We start from the raw sequence: 20,209 nt of genomic DNA on the forward strand, positions 1-20,209 counted from the left end.
TGGGAAGGAGGGTGGCTGAGGGACAAAGAATGATGGTTTTGGGGTTATAGCCCTGGACTAGGACTCACGAGATGTGGGTTTAATTCCTGGCTCTGCCACAGACTCTTGCTGGGACAGTCTCTTGCTATGTGTCTGTACAGCACCTACCACAATGGGGCTCTGCCAGTAGCTTCTAGGGGCGACTGTAATAATCTGCTAGACTGAAATATCTTCCCACAAGCCGGGGGGGGGGGGGCACTGAATCATAACCCTGGAGAGCAGACTGCAGGGATCAGTCCTGCCTTGGCTGGGTGCGAATGAACTAGGAATAGATGCAGCGTAAGAGCAGGGCTCATCCATCTCTTGTATCCATTCGCGTGCCAGTTTAGAGCAGGTGCCGCTGTGTCATGCAGGGGTTCTGTTGCTCATCCCACGGCGCTGGAATGTCTGTGGCTGACTGGGGCATGACAATTCTCTCCTGTTTCCCTTGTCTCCTTCCAGGGTTGAACCGAGCTGTCTGGCTCTCTGAAGGGTGGGCCGGGCTCTTTTTGGTCTGACAGCCATGTCCACCTTCAGGCAGGAGAATGTGGAGGACCATTATGAGATGGGAGAAGAGCTGGGCAGGTGAGTGTGCTAACTAGGGGGCATGCTCTGCTGCGGGTGGTGCCGTCTGCTGGCCATAAAGCCAAGAGCCTGACCGCTTATAGTCATTAAATAAACCCATGGCATTTCTTTTGCTAATTCCATTTCTGGTCACTATACCCTGTCTCCGTGTTCCCACCCTGCGTGTTCCATCAGGTGTGGGATTCTCTACCACTTGCTGTTTTAAAGTTCTGCTGTTCAGCTGCTGTGTCTTTCTCCAGAGTCAGCTGTATTGCAGTGGTGGGTTAAGGGATCTGTTTATATCCCTTATCTACCTCCCAGGGGTGGGTCGGGGGAGGCTTAATTAATATTTAAAACTTGAGCTGGTTGGGAATTTTTTAACACCACTTTGTTTTGGCCAGACAATGTTGATTCACTGAAACAAACTTTTTATGGGAATGGGCCAGTTTTGATTATACTTTAGTTGGGAAGGTTTCTCAGGTTCAGGGTGGAGTTTCAACAGAGCGCCAGTCAGCCAGCCTGATGGGGGTGGGATTGGGGGGAGGTCTCAATCTCTCCTGCTGGCGTTGTTCCAGTTTATATAAATAATATTCATTGGGCCAATCAGAGAGACCATATGGTGACAGGCTCTTATACGAGGGCCAAGCATTTTTGTTCACAATTCACTCCTTTTTTAGTGGAGCTGTGGCTCTTTTCCCCATAAGCTCACATCATGTCCCTGTTTGGCTGCGTCTGCCCTGCCTCGAAGAGATCACTGTGGCTTGCTTAGCATTCTTCATCGGTGTCTCAGTCGCTCTGCATGTTTGGGACACGTTCCTGCTATGAATCATCTTTGCCTCTCGGCAGAAGCTCGGCTGTCTTTAGAACACGGGAAGAGGAGGCTGTTGTGTTGCATGCAAACTGGACTTATTCACATTGGATGCAAAACCTGTGTGTATCTTAGCTGTGCTCCATGTCTTAGCATAAACAGAAACTCTCCCCAAGTTTTTGGTGTTGATGATTGAGCTACTATTTATTGCAGCAGTGTCCAAAAGTCCCACTTGGCGAAGGCCTTTGCTCCAGGTGCTATACAAACCCATAGGAAGATGCGGCCCCTGTTCCAAAGGGCTTATGGTCTAACACCGCGATAGTCAGACAGAGACTCGTGAGCCGCAAGTGGCTCTTTCATGTGTCTCCTGCGGCTCTTTGCAGCATATGATATTAAAACACTGTGTGATTGAATTATTAACCAATCCAGGTGCTTTTACTATGTTATTAACCAGTTGTAGTTGCTAAGATAATTAATGGTCAGTCATTTTGCTGTGAGAATAATATATCCAAATAGGAAATGAAACAATGAATTCACCCGACTGTGGCTCTTTTGGGTAACGCTGGTGGCTAATTTGACTCATGAACCACTGAGGTCTGCGTATCACTGGAGTGTTGGAGTTTGACTGTGTAGGGGAATGCTTGCTTGTGAACAGTAAAATAAAAGTGGAAAAATCCTTTGTTGGGAACATTTCTGATCTTAGGCTTCTTAGAAAACCTTTCCCCACCAGATTAAACTTCTGAATCAAATTGAAGTTGCTGGTGTCCCTTGAAGAAGTCTGCATTCCAAGTCTGAGCCGTAGCAGCAGAGTTAAAGTGGTTCAGGTGTAGCAAGCCCAGAAAATTCTGATCTGTGTGTGTGAGAGAATGGCATTTAAGTTGGGCATTAGACTTCATCATCTAAACCTAGCTAGTGATTGCATGTTGTTTAAACCAGAGACACCATGGCAATGTTAGATGTTTTTTGGACTGCCTTCAGCGTCCTCCGCTGCTAGCTAAGGCGTGTTGTGTATCGGAATATAGCTCGGGAGTTCCTTAGGGACCGTGTTTTCCTTTTGAGTGCTGTAACCACACAGGTGGCCCTGTTGGTGTTTAAATAAGAATGGCGCTCATTAGAACCCTGCCCCGGCTCAAAGCGTTTTCCAAGCAATCCTCCCTCCGCGCCTGTCAGGTGGACAGGCCGGGAGTGGTACCTGGGCAGTGGTATTGTGTGGGGCTTTGTGGGGCTGGCCCATGCTGCAGTGCATAAGTGCGTCCTTCTGTTTACTTTGAGATGGTAATCGGTCTTCTCCATTGCCGAGAAGGTGTGAGGGCATAAGTGCTGGCAGTTGTTCAGGTGAGCTCTTTCAGAGGCTGTTAAGGTTACATTCCTGGGCCTCTTGACCTTTAGTTGGATTCTCTTTTCAAGTCTGTTGGACCAACCTGCGGCTGCTGTAGTTCTGCCTTCTTGGGATGGGGACGAAAGTTTGTTTCATGGGTTCCTCTAATCCCTGGGCTCCCTGGGAAGGAGTTTTGTGTCACCAACCCCGCCAGCTGAGCAAGGAGCGGCATGGATTCCCCTTGCTCCCTCCTGTTCAGGCAGCTGGAAGGTTGATGACTGTGGCAGTGAAGAGAGATGGATGCTGGGGGGGACGCAAGATTTTTAAAGGAGGCAAGTGGCTCCCCCTTCCTCTGTGCTTTGGGTTTGACTAATGTGCTCATAAAGGGGTGAGCAGCTTAAAATGAGTGTGTCTATCGATCCCCTGGATTCCTTCTCCAGGGAGCACTAGGGCTTTGCTCTGGCGGTACCTCTCCTTTGGTGTGTGACTGTTTCATCACTTCTCTGTCCCGACAAGGTGACCTCCTTATTTCTGCATTTCCTAGAAGACATTGGTTTGTTAGGCACTTCACACTTCATAGCCCCCTTCTTCCTCCCCTGCGCAGCGCGCTCTAATCCAGCCAGGCTGCTGGATTTTGCTGGTGGGAGTTAAGAGGCTCTTGGTCTGGGAAGCCTTTAGCATTTGATCAGCTCTGACTGTTTCCTGTCCAAGCACAAGCCTTATATGGAAAGTTCAGGCCCGGCAGCCGCCAGCCAATGAAGCAAGCCTTGATGTCACTGTTTAAAAATGTAAATAACCCTGTTGGAGGCGGAGATGCTGGCAGTGGGGGGGGAGGGGGCGCTAGGGTGACCAGATGTCCCTATTTTACAGGGACAGTCCTGATATTTGGGGCTTTGTCTTTATATTGGCGCCTATTTATTACCCCCCCACCGCCAGTCCCGATTTTTCACACTTGCTATCTGATCACCCTAAAGCAGGGGCAGTTAATTTTGATCCTCCCAGGAAGAGGAGGAAATGCACCTAAATCTGGGCGTGTAACTTCCAGAGGCGGCATGGTTTTGTGGGTCTGGGGGTCAGGATTCCCTGGGTTCTGTTTTTTTGACTCTGTCGCCAGCCCCCTGCGTGTCAGTAACGTAACCTCTCAGAGCCTCAATCTTCCTGCTTGTAAAATGGGGGCGTCGCTGACGTAGACCATGGGGAGGGGGGGAGCACGTGTTCTAAATGAGTATTCACAAAGCACTTGCAAATCTAAAGAGCTCTGTAAGCGCCGAGCATTGCTGTCTGGGTCAGTTGCACAGGCGTGCTTCTCCCCAAATGCTCCTCACCGTGAAATTGACATCTCGGGGTGCTCCGCAATGGTGGTTGGAACTCTTGAGCCGCTGGATTCGTAGATCTGAAGGCCGGAAGGGACCATTGTGATCATGAGGCCATGGGAACTGCCTGATTCCGGCACTGAGCCCTGTAACTTGTGGTTATGTATCAGCAGGATATTGCACAAATGCCTAAGCAGCATAATCACGCTGTTACCACGATAGGCTTCCTGATACCTGGATAGATGAATATGTTTCAAGGAAGGGCTAGAGATTTGTATGAATCAGAACAGCATCTGCAGTGACGTACTTAGGATAAAACCAGCATGAGCCATCAATCCAAATGCTCTAGGACAGGAATAGGCAAACTACGGCCTGGGAGGGCCGCATCCGGCCTTTCAGACATTTTAATCTGGCCCTCAAGCTCCTGCCTCCCTCCCCGCGTGTGCCATGGCTCTGTGTGGCTCTCAGAAGCAACGGCATGTCCCCCCTCTGCTTCCTATGTGTAGGGGCGGCCAAGGGGCTCCTGTTCCGCGAGCCCCCCCGGCTTCCCCACTCCCATACTCCGAGCCGGCTGCACGCCCTGCAGCCGGTCCGGTTCCGAACTGCGCCCAGAGACCACTGTACACGCTCGTGCTCCACACATTGCATCTCCTCACCCTCCCGTCCCGCCCCGACACCAAATGGTGGGACTACTTACTGCCTGTGGAGGGTGAGGAGCCCTGGTGGGCCAGTCTTTATTCTACCTTAGTCCCAAGGCCCGCCGGGGACATCGGTTGGCGGCTCCTTCACGGAGCCGTGAGCACGGGCGTGTACCTGGCGCGGTTCACCCCTATTCCCGAGGCCTGCCCCTTCTGTGGCATGAGGGAGACCCTGGCGCACGCCTACCTCGAGTGCGCCAGGTTGCAGCCCCTCCTTTAGAAGTGTTTCCAATAAGGCTCTGCATGCTGCCCCCCGCCCCAAGCGCCACCCCCACAGCTCCTATTGGCCAGAAACCGTGGCCAATGAGAGCTGCAGGGGCAGCGCCTGCAGACAGGGCAGGGCGCAGAGCCACCTGGCTGCGCCTCCGCGTAGGAGCTGGAGGGGGAACATGCCACTGCTTCTGGGAGCAACTTGAGGTAAGCGCCGCCCTGAGCCTGCACCCCTGACTCCCTTCCGCTCCCTGACCCTCTGCCCCAGCCCTGATCCCCCTCCTGTCCTCTGAACCCCTTGGTACCAATCCGGAGCACCCTCCTGCACCTCCAACCCCTCATCCCCGTTCCAGAGCCCGCACCCCCAGCCGGAGCCATCACCCCCCTCCCTCCCTGCATCCCAACCCCCAATTTCGTGAGCATACATGGCCCACCACACAATTTCCATACCCAGATGTGGCCCTTGGGCTTTGCTCACCCCTGCTCTAGGATGTTAACTGAACTCTAGCTGCAGCCAGGAGGGAAGTCCCTTCCTTCCTTCTCTCATCCTACCCCAGCACAGTGGCATGTAGCAGCGGTATCGGTTTATTCCAATCCTGCCTCTGATGCATCACAGACTGACAACCACAGGGGATGAGCTGGGCTATTGATCTGTCCTGGCTTGGCAGCAATTCGGTCTGTTTGTATGCCACAGGCGGTTGAAGTGTGCTCTCCAAGAAAGGGGCTTTTATTCTGCCTTAGTGCTCAGCTTTCAGTGTCCATGATGCCCCAATCCCTCAGTCGGCCAAGTGGTGCATGGAGAAGGCAGACGCTTAGACCTAGAGTCGAGTGGAAGGGCTTTACCTGCTGCCCACAGAAGTACTGTGGCTCCCAGCGGGTTTGTAAGGAGTTGCACCCTTCTCAGTAAGGAAACGCACCAATGAGGGGTCTCTTTAGACTCCGAGCATCGCAGGCTGTAGCTACCCCACTGCAGTCACTGACTCCTCCAGGCAGGTGCCAATGAGGAGACGTCTTATTAACTGATGCGTCCTTTTTCCCCCGTGCAGCGGCCAGTTCGCCATCGTGCGGAAGTGCCGGGAGAAGAAAAGCGGCCTGGAGTATGCAGCCAAGTTCATCAAGAAGCGGCGCCTGTCGTCTAGCCGGCGGGGCGTGAGCCGGGAGGAGATCGAGAGGGAGGTGGACATCCTGCGGGAGATCCAGCACCCCAACATCATCACGCTCCACGACATCTTCGAGAACAAGACGGACGTGGTGCTGATCCTGGAGCTGGTCTCGGGGGGCGAGCTCTTTGACTTCCTGGCCGAGAAAGAGTCCCTGACAGAGGAAGAGGCCACGCAGTTCCTCAAGCAGATCCTGGATGGGGTCCACTACTTGCATTCCAAGCGCATAGCGCACTTCGACCTGAAGGTAAGTTTTGGCCTATGGTGCCCAGGGCCCTGGCCTGCTAGACGCAGCAGAGTCAAGGTATGGACAGACCCATTGACTATGAGGCCGGCTCCATCTTGTGCGGTGATCTCATTAGATCTTCTCGGCTCAATGAGATCAAAGCTGGTGGATACCGGGTGGTAGATCTCCAAGGGCTGCTGCGGGAAGCCGTTCGTGGTCCAGTAGTTGGCGCTCCTTTTTTTTGAGTGTGGTGTGGTGCTGCGAGGGATAAATGAGGTGCTTTTATCTCTCACTTGGAACCCGATTGCTTGGTCTGTCTCCACTTCCCAAGCCCTCTGAACCCGAACATACAGGCTGAATTCTGCTCTCGTTTGCACTGGTGCCAATCCATTTACTCTGGGTGTTTGCTTGCATGTCCTTGATCAGACTCCGGCCTGTCGCTTTGGAGTCAAACCAAAGCGCGTAAGCACAGATGCAAAGGACTGAATCCAGATCGGACACCCTGTGCTTCACATAGGCTGGTGAAGCTGGGAGAGGCGGTGAAGGGCTCTTGAGACAGTAAACACAACCACAGTAGCGAAATATACACAGCGCTTGCGTAAAGCCACTGAGCATTGAGTTCAGAGTCTCGGCTGCAGCTGAGGCTTATCCTTGGCATTCTGGGTGGATGTTTGAAATAGCCACGTAGAAATGGTCCCATACCAGTGCTGCTTAGTCTTTACTTCCCGACGCCTGCATTTTTAACTCCTCTTGGCAGCGGCTGCGGGAGAGCAAGCTGGAATCTGTGCTGTTTCACAAGGCAGCATCAAAGCAGTTGTCAGTGGAGCGGTAACCACAGGGTCTCCGTTACAGATGCGACAGGAAGGAACCCGGCTTGCCTTTCAGATCCCAGGCAGAGTCTGCAGGGCTGGCAGCTTGGAAAGCCGGGTTCTGAGCAGAGATGACTGACTATGCTAAAAAATTAATTTGATCCGAGCTAGGTCGACTGACAGCTGCGGGGGTTCATGTCCGTGCTATGCCCCCTCTGTTGGCTGTCACGCACTTACCAGGAGCACTTCCACTGACTTAACTATGTGGAGCACTGACAGCTGGAGCCCCACCCCTGCCCTTGGGCCGACAACCTGAGCTCTTGGCTGGAGCCCCCAGCCCCGGCACCGCCATGTGGGGCTCTTGGCCGGAGCCCCCAGCCCTGCCAACAACGTAAGCTGCCTTATGTTGACCGAACTCTGTAGTATAGAGTTAGACAAAGCCTGGGAAGGGGGGGGAAAGGAGGATCGGGAATCACAGGATGTCTCTTTCCAGTATAGACTTACACTCAAAGGTACAGGGATCTTAGTGAGCGTTGCTGGAAGCCAATATGAAAAAGCCCTGCTGCTTTTGCGTCTCTCCAGCCCGAGAACATCATGCTGCTGGACAAGAACGTGCCAAACCCCCGCATCAAACTCATCGACTTTGGCATTGCTCACAAAATCGAAGCGGGGACTGAGTTCAAAAACATCTTTGGGACGCCGGAGTTTGTAGGTAAGAGGGAAGTGGGGCGGTGGCAGCTCTGTGTTCTGGAGGCTTGTTTGAATCTGGGAAAGATGCCCTGTGACTTTGCAGTGAAGGAGAGCTGGGGGGGGAGGGAAGCCGGGGGGGCCGGTTGGGAGCTGTATTCCTGCATGGTGCCCCTGTGTATCAGAGCCCACAACAGCCTCCCTTCGCTCTATCAGTTGTGTATCCAGGACCTCCCTGAGTCTGAGGAAGCTGCCAGTGCAGCCCTGGACTGGGTGAGATTTGGGTACCTTTGCTACTTTTCTCCTGGGGACGTCAAAGAGTTGTATCCCCAAAGCTCTGGCTAAGTCCAGTTGCGTGAGGGTTTGAGTCGTTGCACGAGATGCCCAAAGCGCCTTGCAATGGAGTCTCCCTGCAGCATAACTCTCTCTCTCTCTCTCTCTCTCTCCTTCTGAAGCCCCTGAAATAGTGAATTACGAGCCCCTGGGGCTGGAGGCTGACATGTGGTGAGTATGCCATGACTCTCCATCATAACCACAGGCCCGTTGTAGAACATCTGCTGATGTGGGTGGTTTTGGCTCAGTTCTTAGTGGGCAGGTGTTTGCACCCTCTCTGTGGTAGACACCAGCTGGCAGCTTCCTGACAGAGGCCAAGAATTAAATGCACCTGGGGACTGAACCATTGTCTTGTTTCTGGAGCGGAGTCCCTCTAAGCCAGGGTTGAGGGGTGCTGGGCTGGTTGGGCAGTGTGAGGGAAGCAGCCCATACCAGCTGATACGCTAGCCAGCGTACCCATGTGCTATCTTGGCCCATACACTAGCTTGCAGTGCTAATATGCATGTGGCACGTTCTTGTAGGTAAATGGGTTGCTTCAGTCTGTGGGCCTGTCAGCCTGGCACTGGCAATCAGCCTGGGAGGAGGGAATTCTGCATCTGTGGGGCTTGTTTCTGTCCCTTGGTTGTCTCCGGTAGGCAGGCAGTGTTCTGGCTGGGGTCTACTGACCCCGTTGCTGTCTGCTCAGTGTCATAGAATCTCCGGGTTGGAAGGGCCCTCAAGAGATCATCTAGTCCAACCCCCTGCTCAAAGCAGGACCAACCCCAACTAAATCATCCCAGCCAGGGCTTTGTCAAGCCTGACCATCTAATTCCCTCCTCTTATATCTTTTTGTCCCTCACTCCTGTTCCTGTGTTTCATCTGTTGTCCCAGGTTGATTCCTGGGTCTGTGGTACCCCTCTCGCTGAAGGGGGCAGGCCTTTAATTCCTGGTGGGCCCCAGCAATCTGACTTTCAGACAGGCTGGTCTCTTTGAATGCTGCTAAATCTAGCTCTGGGGTGGGGGGGTGTTGGGTATGTGGGCCAGGGCTCGGGATACGCCTGTAATCGCTGAAGACTGAGTGGGATTTGGATGACTTCCACGTCCTGGAAGCTTCTAATGAAATAACCCAACCTGGGATTCCCTGACCTCAGCTTTGATCCTTAACTCGGGCAGCTCCGAGACGTGAACAGGGAACCTTGTCCTAGACCTAGAAAGCATCTGTGCTCGGGGAAAGCTGGCTGCAGGGTGGACCGATCTGTCACGAACATGTGCCCTCCGCTGGAAAACCTAAAAGACTTAAGGCTGGAGTGAGGAAAGACCTGACTAAAAACTGATCTACAATGCAGTGATCTTATGTCCTCTCCCTCTCTCCTAGGAGCATCGGGGTCATCACATACATTCTGTGAGTATAAGGACAATTATTCTTCTCTCTGGGTAAGAATATGCTCTTCTGTGCTTGAGGAGACAGTGTTATCAAAGGCTGGGATTCAAGAGGCCTGGGTCCTACTCCCAGCTCTGCCACTGAGTCACTGCCTGACCTGGGGCAAGTCCTTTTTCCCCGCTCTGTGACCCAGGACAGGGGAACCGAAGTAATGTTAGTGCTGGTGTTTGGGAGCGAGCGGCAGGGCTTGGCGCTGTTGGCACAGAGCGATGTCTGATGGTAACTGTCTGATCTCACCCTGCAGTCTCAGTGGCGCCTCTCCGTTCTTGGGCGAAACCAAGCAGGAGACCCTGACGAACATCTCCGCCGTGAACTACGACTTCGACGAGGAGTATTTCAGCAACACCAGCGAGCTGGCCAAGGACTTCATCCGGCGCCTGCTCGTCAAAGATCCCAAGTACGAGCCCAGTCGGTTGAAACGAACCGTGGGGAGCGAGGCGTGGGGAGGGTCTGCTGGGTACCCAGCACTGCCCCCTGCCAGCAGCTTCCAAAAGCCCCAGTCTCCCTCTTGCTGCCGGTGTGCAGTGGAAGAGCTTGGCTAACCTGCTGCTTGTTGTCACCCCAGAGCACGCTCAGTGTAAGAGGAATGGCAGGCGACTGCCCCTATGTCTTAGACCATAAGTCAGCCAGAAGTGCTGTTTTCTCACGTCCGTAGCCTCCGACAGCTGCTGCTTATCTGCCGTCAACAGCGTCCAGTCTCACACAAATATCCTCAAAGCAAAAATACCTGCTGCTCCAGGTGTGCGGGTTTAATGGGAGCCGTTGGCCTGGCTCTCGTCTCTCCCGGACGATAGTCTGTTACCAGACTGCCGTTGCAGTATCTCTGGAAGCCAGCTCCCCTCTAACGGGGATCCCGCACTTAGCAGAGAAGCTAGCTTGCCTTGGGCCGCGGTTGGGTCCGCAAGGCAGGAAGGCAAATAATTACAGTACAGCGTGTGTCGGGTCAGCTGATGGAAGGGGGACGCTGCTGCTGATTTGACGGCTGGCGCTTGGTGGAATTAAAGCAGAGACTGAGAATAACTGGTCCAGCTCTCTGCGTGCGGGTTTCATCTGAAAACTAGTGACCCAAGCAGGCCAAAAGCTCGGTCCAGCTGCTGTAGTCTAATGACCAGACCTAATGTCGTTGCAGGAAGCGGATGACAATTGCCCAGAGCCTGGAGCATCCCTGGATTAAGGTAAAAATCCATAAATTCGTGTGGCCTGGCTCTGTTTCCCAAAGATACCGAACAGCCCAACTCCCACGGATGGGAACAGCGTGCACTCAGCCCCTCTGGAGAATCAGTCATCTAAAAATTGCTCTTTAAATTGCACTTGGAATCCCCCTTTAAGCAAGAGGCGGTTGCTTCTCATTCACTCCGCCAGCCTGGAGAGGTCTAGCAGCTGTGCTGACTTGGTCTAGAGGGAGCTGATTCCTCGCCAACCTTGAAGCAGGGGTGGGGACAAAACCATCTGGAATTCTCTACAGGCAGGGGAGTGGGGGACCGGTGGCCATGTCTCCATCAATATTGGCTTGCACCGTGGAGGTAGGGGAACTGCACTGCGTGTGGGCTGGCTCTGAACCATGCACGAAACGTATGGCGTGAATGCAACTGCCGGGCTTGCTGTTGGCCTGCACTGCTACAGACTAGGGACCGAGTGGCTAGGCAGCAGTTCTGCAGAAAAGGACCTAGGGGTTACAGTGGATGAGAAGCTGGATATGAGTTGACAGTGTGCCCTTGTTGCCAAGAAGGCTAATGGCATTTTGGGCTGTATTAGTAGGAGCATTGCCAGCAGATCGAGGGACGTGATCATTCCCCTCTATTTGACATTGGTGAGGCCTCATCTGGAGTACTGTGTCCAGTTTTGGGCCCCACACTACAAGAAGGATGTGGAAAAATTGGAAAGAGTCCAGTGGAGGGCAACAAAAATGATTAGGGGGCTGGAGCACATGATTTATGAGGAGAGGCTGAGGGATCTGGGATTATTTAGTCTGCAGAAGAGAAGTGAGGGGGGATTTGATAGTTGCTTTCCACGACCTGAAAGGGGGGTCCAAAGAGGATGGATCTAGACTGTTCTCAGTGGTACCAGATGACGGAGCAATGGTCTCAAGTTGCAGTGCGGGAGGTCTAGGTTGGATATTAGGAAAAACTTTTTCACGAGGAGGGTGGTGAAGCACTGGAATGGGTTCCCTAGGGAGGTGGTGGAATCTCCTTCCTTAGAGGTTTTTAAGGTCAGGCTTGACAAAGCCCTGGCTGGGATGCTTTAGTTGGGGTTGGTCCTGCTTTGAGCAGGGGGTTGGACTAGATGACCTCCTGAGGGCCCTTCCAACCCTGAGATTCTAGGATTCTATGAAATGCACAGCCTGGGGGTGGGAGGGGAGAGTCATTGAACCTGGACGCTACCCGAGAGCTGAGTTTTCCTTTCTCCTCCTTGCAGGTGATCAAGAGGAGGAACGTCCGCAACGAAGACAACGGCAAGAAGCCGGAGAGACGGCGTCTCAAGACCACTCGGCTCAAGGAGTACACCATCAAGTCCCACTCCAGCATGCCCCCCAACAACACCTACGTCAACTTTGAGCGCTTCTCCAAGGTGCTGGAGGAGGTGGCTGCGGCTGAGGAGAGCCTCCGGGAGATGGAGAGGAACAAGAAGTCCTTCCGGGAGGACATCGAAGCCTTGCGCTCCATCTACGAGGAGAAGGAGTCCTGGTACAAGGAGGAGAATGAGAGCATCCGCCAGGACCTGCGCCAGATCCGGCAGGAGCTGCAGAAGACAGAGGCCCTGAAAAAGCAGACCCAGGAGGAGACCAAGAGCACCCTGCTGGTGGCCAACGGGCTCAAGCGGCGCTACCGGAAGCTGGAGAACCGCTATGAGGCTCTGGCCAAGCAGGTGGCCTCGGAGATGAAGTTCGTGCAGGAGCTGGTGTGGTCAATGGAGCAGGAGAAGCTGCAGGGTGGAGAGGGGGACTGCAGCATCCGCTAGCCTTCATCCTCTGAGCTTGTGGGGCTGGGGAGGAGGACCCGGTGGTGGGGAGAATACCTTTGCCATGGCCTGTATGGGGGAGACACCCAATCTGTGCCCACTTGAGCGTCATCTATTCACTAGGAGCCCGAGAGGCTCGGCCTTAATGGCCTAAAACCGGAGTAGACTGCAGCAGCGTTTAGTATGCAGCTATGACAGCCTGGACACTGCAACTCCCATCATGCAATGCTTCTGATCCAAACTGTAGTCTGCTGAGCCCACTGCATGCTGGGACCTGTAGTCTTCCCCCAATTGCCCCACCATATTACAGTAGAAGGCTGCCCTATTTATGGGCTGGTCTCTGGCCAGCCCCCTGTTTTGAGGGTATATTGGCAATGGCAGCTTTTAATTACTTGCGAGGGGGTCCAGTCCTTGTCCAAGGACTTGGGCTGTTTTTTACTCTGAAATTAATGAAATCACTTGCTGATCATTCTTAATGTTCCATCTCTCTTCCCCGCTGCCTCTGACCACCAGCAGTGAAGCTGTGACTTGTCTTCTAACTCCCCGCTGCCATGGCTGCGACCCTCCTGACCTGGCTACTGCAGCTGCTTGGACTTCTAGAGCATCCTGGCAGCGGGAGCTGCTCTTGCAAGTTCATGAGACTCTTGCCTGTCTGGGGAGAGAGACCAGCAGGTGTTCCCAGATAAACTAGTTCCGTAGGGCAGAGCTGAATGGCTCGGAGGGGGCCCTTGATCTGTGCATTGATAGCTCCTGACACGTTTGGAGAGCGAAGAGCCAAACCCTTTGGAAAAGGCTTCTAACTGGCCAGTCCGTAACCTGGCTGTCAAGCTCTCCTGACCTGGGCAACTTGCCTTAGCCAACGTCCTTAGCCGGCTCGCACAGGCGTGGCCTGTCTGTACTCTCGCCCTTAGAATCTCTCTCGCTGATTCGCAGGCTCCTCGAGAGCTGTTGCCTCAGCAGCGTGACCTTCCTTCCTTCTCGGCAACTGCCTTTGTCCCTCAGCGACCCCAGTGCTGCTTTATTCCCTGGTGTGAGGGGAGGGCTTTCATTTCTTTTTAAACTCTCCAAGCCACTCTGCTGTTGGAACTACGTTTTCTTACCATTCTGGGCGGAGAATTGCTCACCCTGCAATGATGCTAACCGTTGAGACTAGAGCTGCCTCCCATCCAGCAGTTACTAGCTATAACCTGTGGGGCTTGGGCTTGCTTTAGGGATGCTGGGCGCTGTTCCCAGCCGCAAAGGATGTTCTGGAAGCTCTCTGGAACGCTAGGGCGTCCTCTCCGTGATCCTTGCCCTTTCCCAGGGTTTAATTTGCACCTCACTCGATCCTGGCCACGGAAGAGACTGGCTGAGCTCTCCTGAGCCGGTGCTGGGTTGTAGAATTGGAGAGTTGAATCGTTTTTCACCCTCATGAGGGCAGGGTTTGGCCTTCTCCTGCCACGCTTCCTCCGTGCTGGCCTCCATATCCAAGACCCCGCTTTATTCGAGGCAGGAGAGCACCGGGAGTGAAGGATCTTGAACCCAAGCAGGTGTCTTCCCAAGATACGCTGGGTGTGCTGCAGCTCTGATGGCCGCAGGGGCTGCCATGAACATACCTGCCCATGTCAACTCCCCGTGCCTGGTCTCCTTTTCTGCACCTCCTGGCCTGGATGTTCCTCCGGAGCCATCTTGGCTGTTCTTGTTCCTGCTGCTTCTTGGAGCCTTTTCCACCTGTCAATTGCTCGTTGTCTCCTGAAGCAGCTGGATACCTCCCGACTTCAGTCTCTGCCTGTCCCGTGGCTTCTGTTTTCCCTCCGCTTGGTGCCTCTCAGCCCTGAGCCCTCGTAGGAGTTCGTGCTGCCTCTTTTCGGACAACCTCTTTCTTCTTTGTACAATAGGAATCCCAGTGTCATGGAAGCTAGAGGTGAGAAAGATCAACTAGCAGGCCCACGGAGTTGGCTAACGCAGTGCAGGTCCTTCCTTGCTGTCTCTTCTGCCTCTTCCCTGATTCTTTTCTCACACATGTAACAGGCTGCCTGGCATCGTGCCCAGTACTCAGGAGTGGATTTGCTGGCCACAGCAGGGCCATAAGGGTCTCTCCTGACTCCTGCTCCTTATTCTGCGTGTTCCTAACCGCTGCTTGTCACCCACCAGATCTTCAATTTCTCTCCTGCCCTAGTGGCCTGATTCAGTGTTTGGCCCTCTAGGGCCGAATTCCCTTGCACGTTTCTCCCCCGCCCTCTCCTTATGTTCGTCACGTGCAGAAGCCGCTTGTCAGTGCTTGTCCCTTTTCTCCCCTACCCCCGCCCCACCTTTGGGCGTTGACTGGCCTCTGTGCACTTCCCATCTCCCTGCATGTTGCCAGCATGTGCCAAATCAGGGCCTGTGGTCTATGGTGCTTGATTTATTGCTTCCCTGTAGTTATTCCCTCCACGCCTTCCAACCAGGGACTTGAGAGTGCTTTGCAGACACCAGTTGACCCGTGTATGTTTCTAGAGGTGAACTGAATTGCACAGTCAAGTCACTAACCCATCGGAACAGAACCCAGGAGTCCTGCCTTCCATCCCCATCTCGACCCACTAGCCAATCCTCTTGCCTTCGAGCTAAGCCACGTTTCTACCTCCACCAACCATGTCCGGTTACGGCTGCTCTGTGGCCTGTTACCCAGCCAAGTTTAACTTTGTGTTTCATCGTCAGTAAAACGTTCGCTGCCCCCTTGCTGCATTGTACCGACAGCTGCTTTGATAGTTCAAGGCAACTGTTGGAGTCTCTAGTGTACCTTGAATTTCAGTTCCCCTAACTTTGACCCTTACAGCCATGTGCTGTCTTCAACCCCAGGTCCAATCAGTTTCCTTTCTTGGCTTCCCTCCCGTCTGTTCTAGCCTGGGGTTTGCTCTATACAACCACCCAGTGCAAGAAAGAGTCTATGTGCAGACTGGCAGTGGTGGGGGAAGAAACCATCTATCAAGCTGGAAAACAATAATCCGGCTGCAAACGTGGCATGTGCAGCTTGTTTGGTCTCTTCTAGTCTGTGGACGCTAGCGTCAGGAGGGGAAGAATGCAAAGAACGCCCTGGATTTTCCTGGCTTTCCTGCTAACTTTTCGTCATTGATCCCTCCGGGGAGGAAGCAGTGAGGAATTTGTTGCTTTACGGCTCATGCATCCACGTTGAAAAGCCAAGCAGGCTAGTGGCTGCGTTGCTTGAGAATCCCTTTTCAGCTGGTCTCTCTAAACCCCTGCTTTCTTCCATGTCTCTCTGTCTCGTCCTTTAAGCAATCTATGACCAAAGACTTTGAATCTCACGGGGGCCCAATCCTTGCCCTTGCCAGATACACTCCAGTCCTGTCGATTTCACTGGGAATAAAGGATTGCTTGGCACTTCCCAGGATCAGGTCCCACGTCTGCAGGGAGCGTAACTTCTACTCTGCGCTCATGTCCCTTGTTGGCAGGCTACGTAGGACCCCGGCGGTCGGGGTTCAGGGCTGGGATGTTGCAAGGCTGTATCCTGGGTGCGGTCGGCTGTGACAGCAGCTACACGTAGAAATCTCTCGAACGTTCTCTTCACCCAGCTTAAGGATTTGGGCTCCAGACTGTAAAATGAAAGAGCAAGAAAATGCCTAGCGGAGAATATTGCTGTTGTCTCTTCCTCCACAGAGGCAATGTTTGATGCACTTATCCCATTCCGATTGTATTCCCCTTTTCTCCTGTGCCATAGCTCCAAAGGCCATGGATTCGAAAGGCAGCCCCATGCCTGCGTAAGGTGCAGCATTGAGGGCTGTCAGGTAACTCTTGAACTCTGAGCTGTAGTGCCACCTCAGAGATGAAATAGACCTGTGCGTTTGTGCCAATCAGAGTCAAAAGCACCATTGCATGTGCCGTAACCCAGCACCCAACTTCCGTAATGAAGTGGACGCCGGCCAGAGGGTGCTTTCAGGCGAACTTGTTCCAGTGGCACAGAAATGTCTGTGTAAAATGAGGGAGGGGCCTGTACTGGTTCATCTCTGGGTACATAGTGGATCAGAGAAACCAGATCCTCAACCAAGAGATGTTGGTTGCCAAGCCGGTATCAGATCTGCAGAAAACGTGTGTTTTCCCAGCTTCTTCCCGGCCTGTGATGTGTGATCTCCAAGTGTCCTTTCTGTACTCATGTGCTGTGCGTTCCGAGGGGCTGGAGGAGGGAACCTTGCAGCCACTCCTGTATGTTCCTGGTTTTTGAATACCTTTACCCCCGGTGTTGGAGAAAGCAGATGCCGGTGTGGGATTAAATAGATGAGGGGAGGCAGGTGTCAACAACCTGGTGAGATGTGAGGTTTGTCCACGGGCTGGTCTCGAGCTGCTTGGATGAGTTGGGAGCCCCCGGTGTGCCTGAGTGTATTGCACTGTGGCAATCTTTGGTGGTCCTTGAGCAAGGACCAGCATCTTTTCCCGTCCAGGGAAACTCCTTAGTTAGTCCCTGGTGTCAGCAGATGTCAACACAACTCAGGGCCTTGAGAAGGGAGAAGAGCAGGGCTGGATCTTGGGGAATCCCGATGCTTGTCATGAACATGATAGTGGGGCGGATAGAAACTCCTGTGTAAGAGCCATTAGTCACTGGGGCCCCTGGCCCCTTCCCAGAGCAAGTCTCCACTCTGCCTAGGGGTCCTCAAAGGAAAGGCTAAGAGAGGTCTCTGGGGAACAGCGGCTCTGCCATTGCTTGGGGCCGGGAGTTGATTGGTTTGTATCAGAACCTAGGGTTGAAAGGCAGATGGTGCCTCTAGCTCCTTGCCTGAACCGAGTGTTGGCAGGAGAGCTGTTGTACAGCTCAGCAGCAACAACTGGCAGCCAATCAGTGTTCAACTTTGCCTGAAGGCAGTCGGGCGTTGGCCAATCACTGACTCTCAGTGTAGACGGGCTGAGCCCTCTCTTGGTTCACCCATGTGGCTGTCTGGGCTCCTGGGTCATGTTCTGTGCCATGCCCTGCTGCCTGTGTAGCAGGGAGATGTATTAACCTTGGGCTAGGTCCATTTTTAGTAGGAAGGAGTGACCCCATGTACTCCTCTGCTCTGGGACACTCACAATCCAGTACCGATAGGTTATACCAGCCTGTCTTTATTTTAAAGGAATAAAGATTTCTGTATCAACGGGCTGTGGTGTTGGCTTGTGTTCTGCCATGGGGGGGAGGAACCTGGCTTTAGTGGAGGGGACAAGGTAGCGTCACCGGGGAGAACTTATATTGGTAAACTCTCTGTATGCCTCTCGCCTCCAAGGTGCTGGTTCGAATCCAGCCCGAGGAGAGCGTTAGCTAAGCTGCTCAACGGTAGCTCACCATTAGGGTGCCCTGCATAGAGTCCAATTCTTTGCATCCATGTGGTTGCAAACCCTCCCCCCTTCCCATGCTCCATGGGGCCAGGCACTGCTCTGTGGCTAAACACAGGCCTTTCTTCTCCATGGGCGGGAGGCTGGTTATCTTTCATGCGCTAAATTCATACCACTTGGAACACCTCAGCTAGATTCCCTGTGGCAGGCGCTCTCTGCACTTCAATGCAATTCCTTAGGCAGACTCTGTACTTTGCCGGTTGAGTTAAGGGGGTCGGCGTCCTTCTCCCTGATCCCTGGCACTGATCTACCAGGAAAACAAACCACCTGCAGCTATGCCAGTGTAATGCCCTAGGCACGTGTGATCCTGTCTCTCTAGGAGCATCCCGTGTAGGATAACAACCTACTCAGGTGCCCGTGCAAAAAACTCTGCCCTTGGTGCTGGAGCTCCTGGTTTCTCTCCCCTGCCGCCATTTCTTTTGGCAGCCCCGAAGCAGGGAGCGGGCAGCCTGCAGGACCCACAGCAGCTGAAAACATTCATCTGCTGCATGAGCAATGCTCACGTGGGAGTGCTAAGAGGGGAAACACCCCTTCATACCTACCTGTGTGTGAGATCGAGGGCCCCCCCCCATGCTGCCCCTAGATCATCACCATTTATACGCTCTGCCTTTGCTTGCCTCATGTCCTTTATTGAGGAAGGCAGCCAGGGTGCTGTCAAAGCCCTACCTAGCAGAGCAGTTTGAAAAAGGGAGTGGGGGAGTCGCTTACTCCACGCTCCTCTACCCTTGGCATGCAGGTGGGTCCTGAGAGCAGCGGGGCCTGTCGAGGTGTTAGGTGCATATGAGATGGGGGGCTGTGCCCTAGACAGGGGGAGAGCTTTATGCATATGAGATGGGGGGAGAGGGGAGTGGTTTGAGCATTGGCCTGCTAAACCTAGGGTTGTGAGTTCTTGAGGGGGCCATTTAGGGATCTGGGGCAAAAAAATTGGATGGTTTCGTTGGGGATTGGTCCTGCTTTGAGCAGGGGGTGGGACTAGATGACCTCCTGAGGTCCCTTCCAACCCTGAGATTCTATGTTCCCAAGCAGCGCTGAGGTCTGTCTTGTGATGAGCTGCTTAAATCCCCTAAGAACAGGCTGTGGCGTGTGTAACAGAGGCTGGCTGCCACTAGAGGTCGCTGCTCTCCCTTTCTTAAAGACAAGGCCCCAGGCTTTGCCTCCTGGCAGCTGCTCTGGTTTTCTCTTACCCTGGTACCTGCCTGCCCTGGTGCTGGGGGGAGACTTGAGGCTGCCTAGCTTGGCCTCACCTGCTGCAAGGGGGGAGGGCTGCGTCCTGGGGTCCTTCCCTGAGGGCTGCAGTAGTGTGGGTGGGTGGGATGAGGGGGGTAATATCCTGCCTTGAAGGAGGTGGGAGCCAGGTGTGACTCATTACCGTTGCCCTGCCCTTTCGGGGAGGGATAGCTCAGTGGTTTGAGCATTGGCCTGCTAAACCCAGGGTCGTGAGTTCAATCCTTGAGGGGGCTACTTAGGGATCTGGGGCAAAATCAGTACTTGGTCCTGCTAGTGAAGGCAGGGGGCTGGACCCGATGACCTTTCAAGGCCCCTTCCAGTTCTAGGAGATAGGATATCTCCATTAATTAATAAAAATTAAATTAAAAGCCTCTCGCTTCCCTATCGCAGCACCTCTTCCTGCTTCTCAGCCCTTGCTAACTGGCCAGCCCCTCCAGCTGAGGGACCGGCAGGTTCCCTCCCTGGTTGGGATGTGCAGGCGGCCTGGTGCTGGTGCCCAGTGCCCCAGACTCAAGCCCCTCCTTTTGTTTGCCCGCTGCCGGAATCCCACGAAATGTTTCCAAGCAGACCGCATTTTCCAGCGGAAAAATAGTTCCCCCAAAGTTTTCCACCTGCCTGACTGACCCTCTGAATCCAGCAACCAAGGCCCTGGCTGTTCGTTGCGGGCTGGGTTTCCCCTGGTGTTTTTCCCCATCCCGGTCTCCTGCAGCAATTACAGGGCCCCGGAAAGGATGCAAATGTCAAAGGGACAAATCATCTGCGGCCGCAACTGGCCCAGCGATGTGGAAAGGGGTGGGGGAAAGATTTGGGGGGTCCACACCTCCTGCTTGCCACAGAGCTATGCCATGAGGGCTCCGTGCAGGCCACTGAGTGCAAAGGGAGGTGGGTACGGGCCTGGACGGCCCCGTGACGGGGCGCTGTATGTGCTGCAGCCAGTACAACAACCCCGAGACTTTTCAACAGCCTGTGGGGGGAGGAGTCCATTGCTCCCAGCCTGGCACTGAGACTTGGGGTAGGCTCTGCCCCATGGGATGCTTTAAAAAGGCACATGGTGATTTAGGCTGCTCCATCTCTGAGGGCTCCCAGGCTTGGTCCAAATCCTGCTGCCTCCACGTCTGTTTCTTGC

At 53.8% G+C, this 20,209-nt stretch overlaps 1 protein-coding gene across 1 annotated transcript; it reads left to right on the top strand.

The window, feature by feature from the left end:
- The first annotated feature begins 434 nt into the window (after nucleotides 1–434).
- Nucleotides 435–17,621, top strand: DAPK3 (death associated protein kinase 3). Its single transcript, XM_024202856.2, has 8 exons — nucleotides 435–603; nucleotides 5,976–6,336; nucleotides 7,707–7,836; nucleotides 8,267–8,315; nucleotides 9,499–9,525; nucleotides 9,809–9,961; nucleotides 10,694–10,739; nucleotides 11,980–17,621. Exons 1-8 carry the CDS (start codon nucleotides 542–544, stop codon nucleotides 12,520–12,522), a joined length of 1,371 nt encoding a protein of 456 aa, XP_024058624.2. The 5' UTR covers nucleotides 435–541; the 3' UTR covers nucleotides 12,523–17,621.
- Nucleotides 17,622–20,209: the final 2,588 nt, after the last annotated feature.

This window comes from Terrapene carolina, unplaced genomic scaffold (genome assembly GCF_002925995.2).
Source record: "Terrapene carolina triunguis isolate 2854851 unplaced genomic scaffold, T_m_triunguis-2.0 Scaffold194, whole genome shotgun sequence".
Taxonomy (NCBI): domain Eukaryota; kingdom Metazoa; phylum Chordata; order Testudines; family Emydidae; genus Terrapene; species Terrapene triunguis.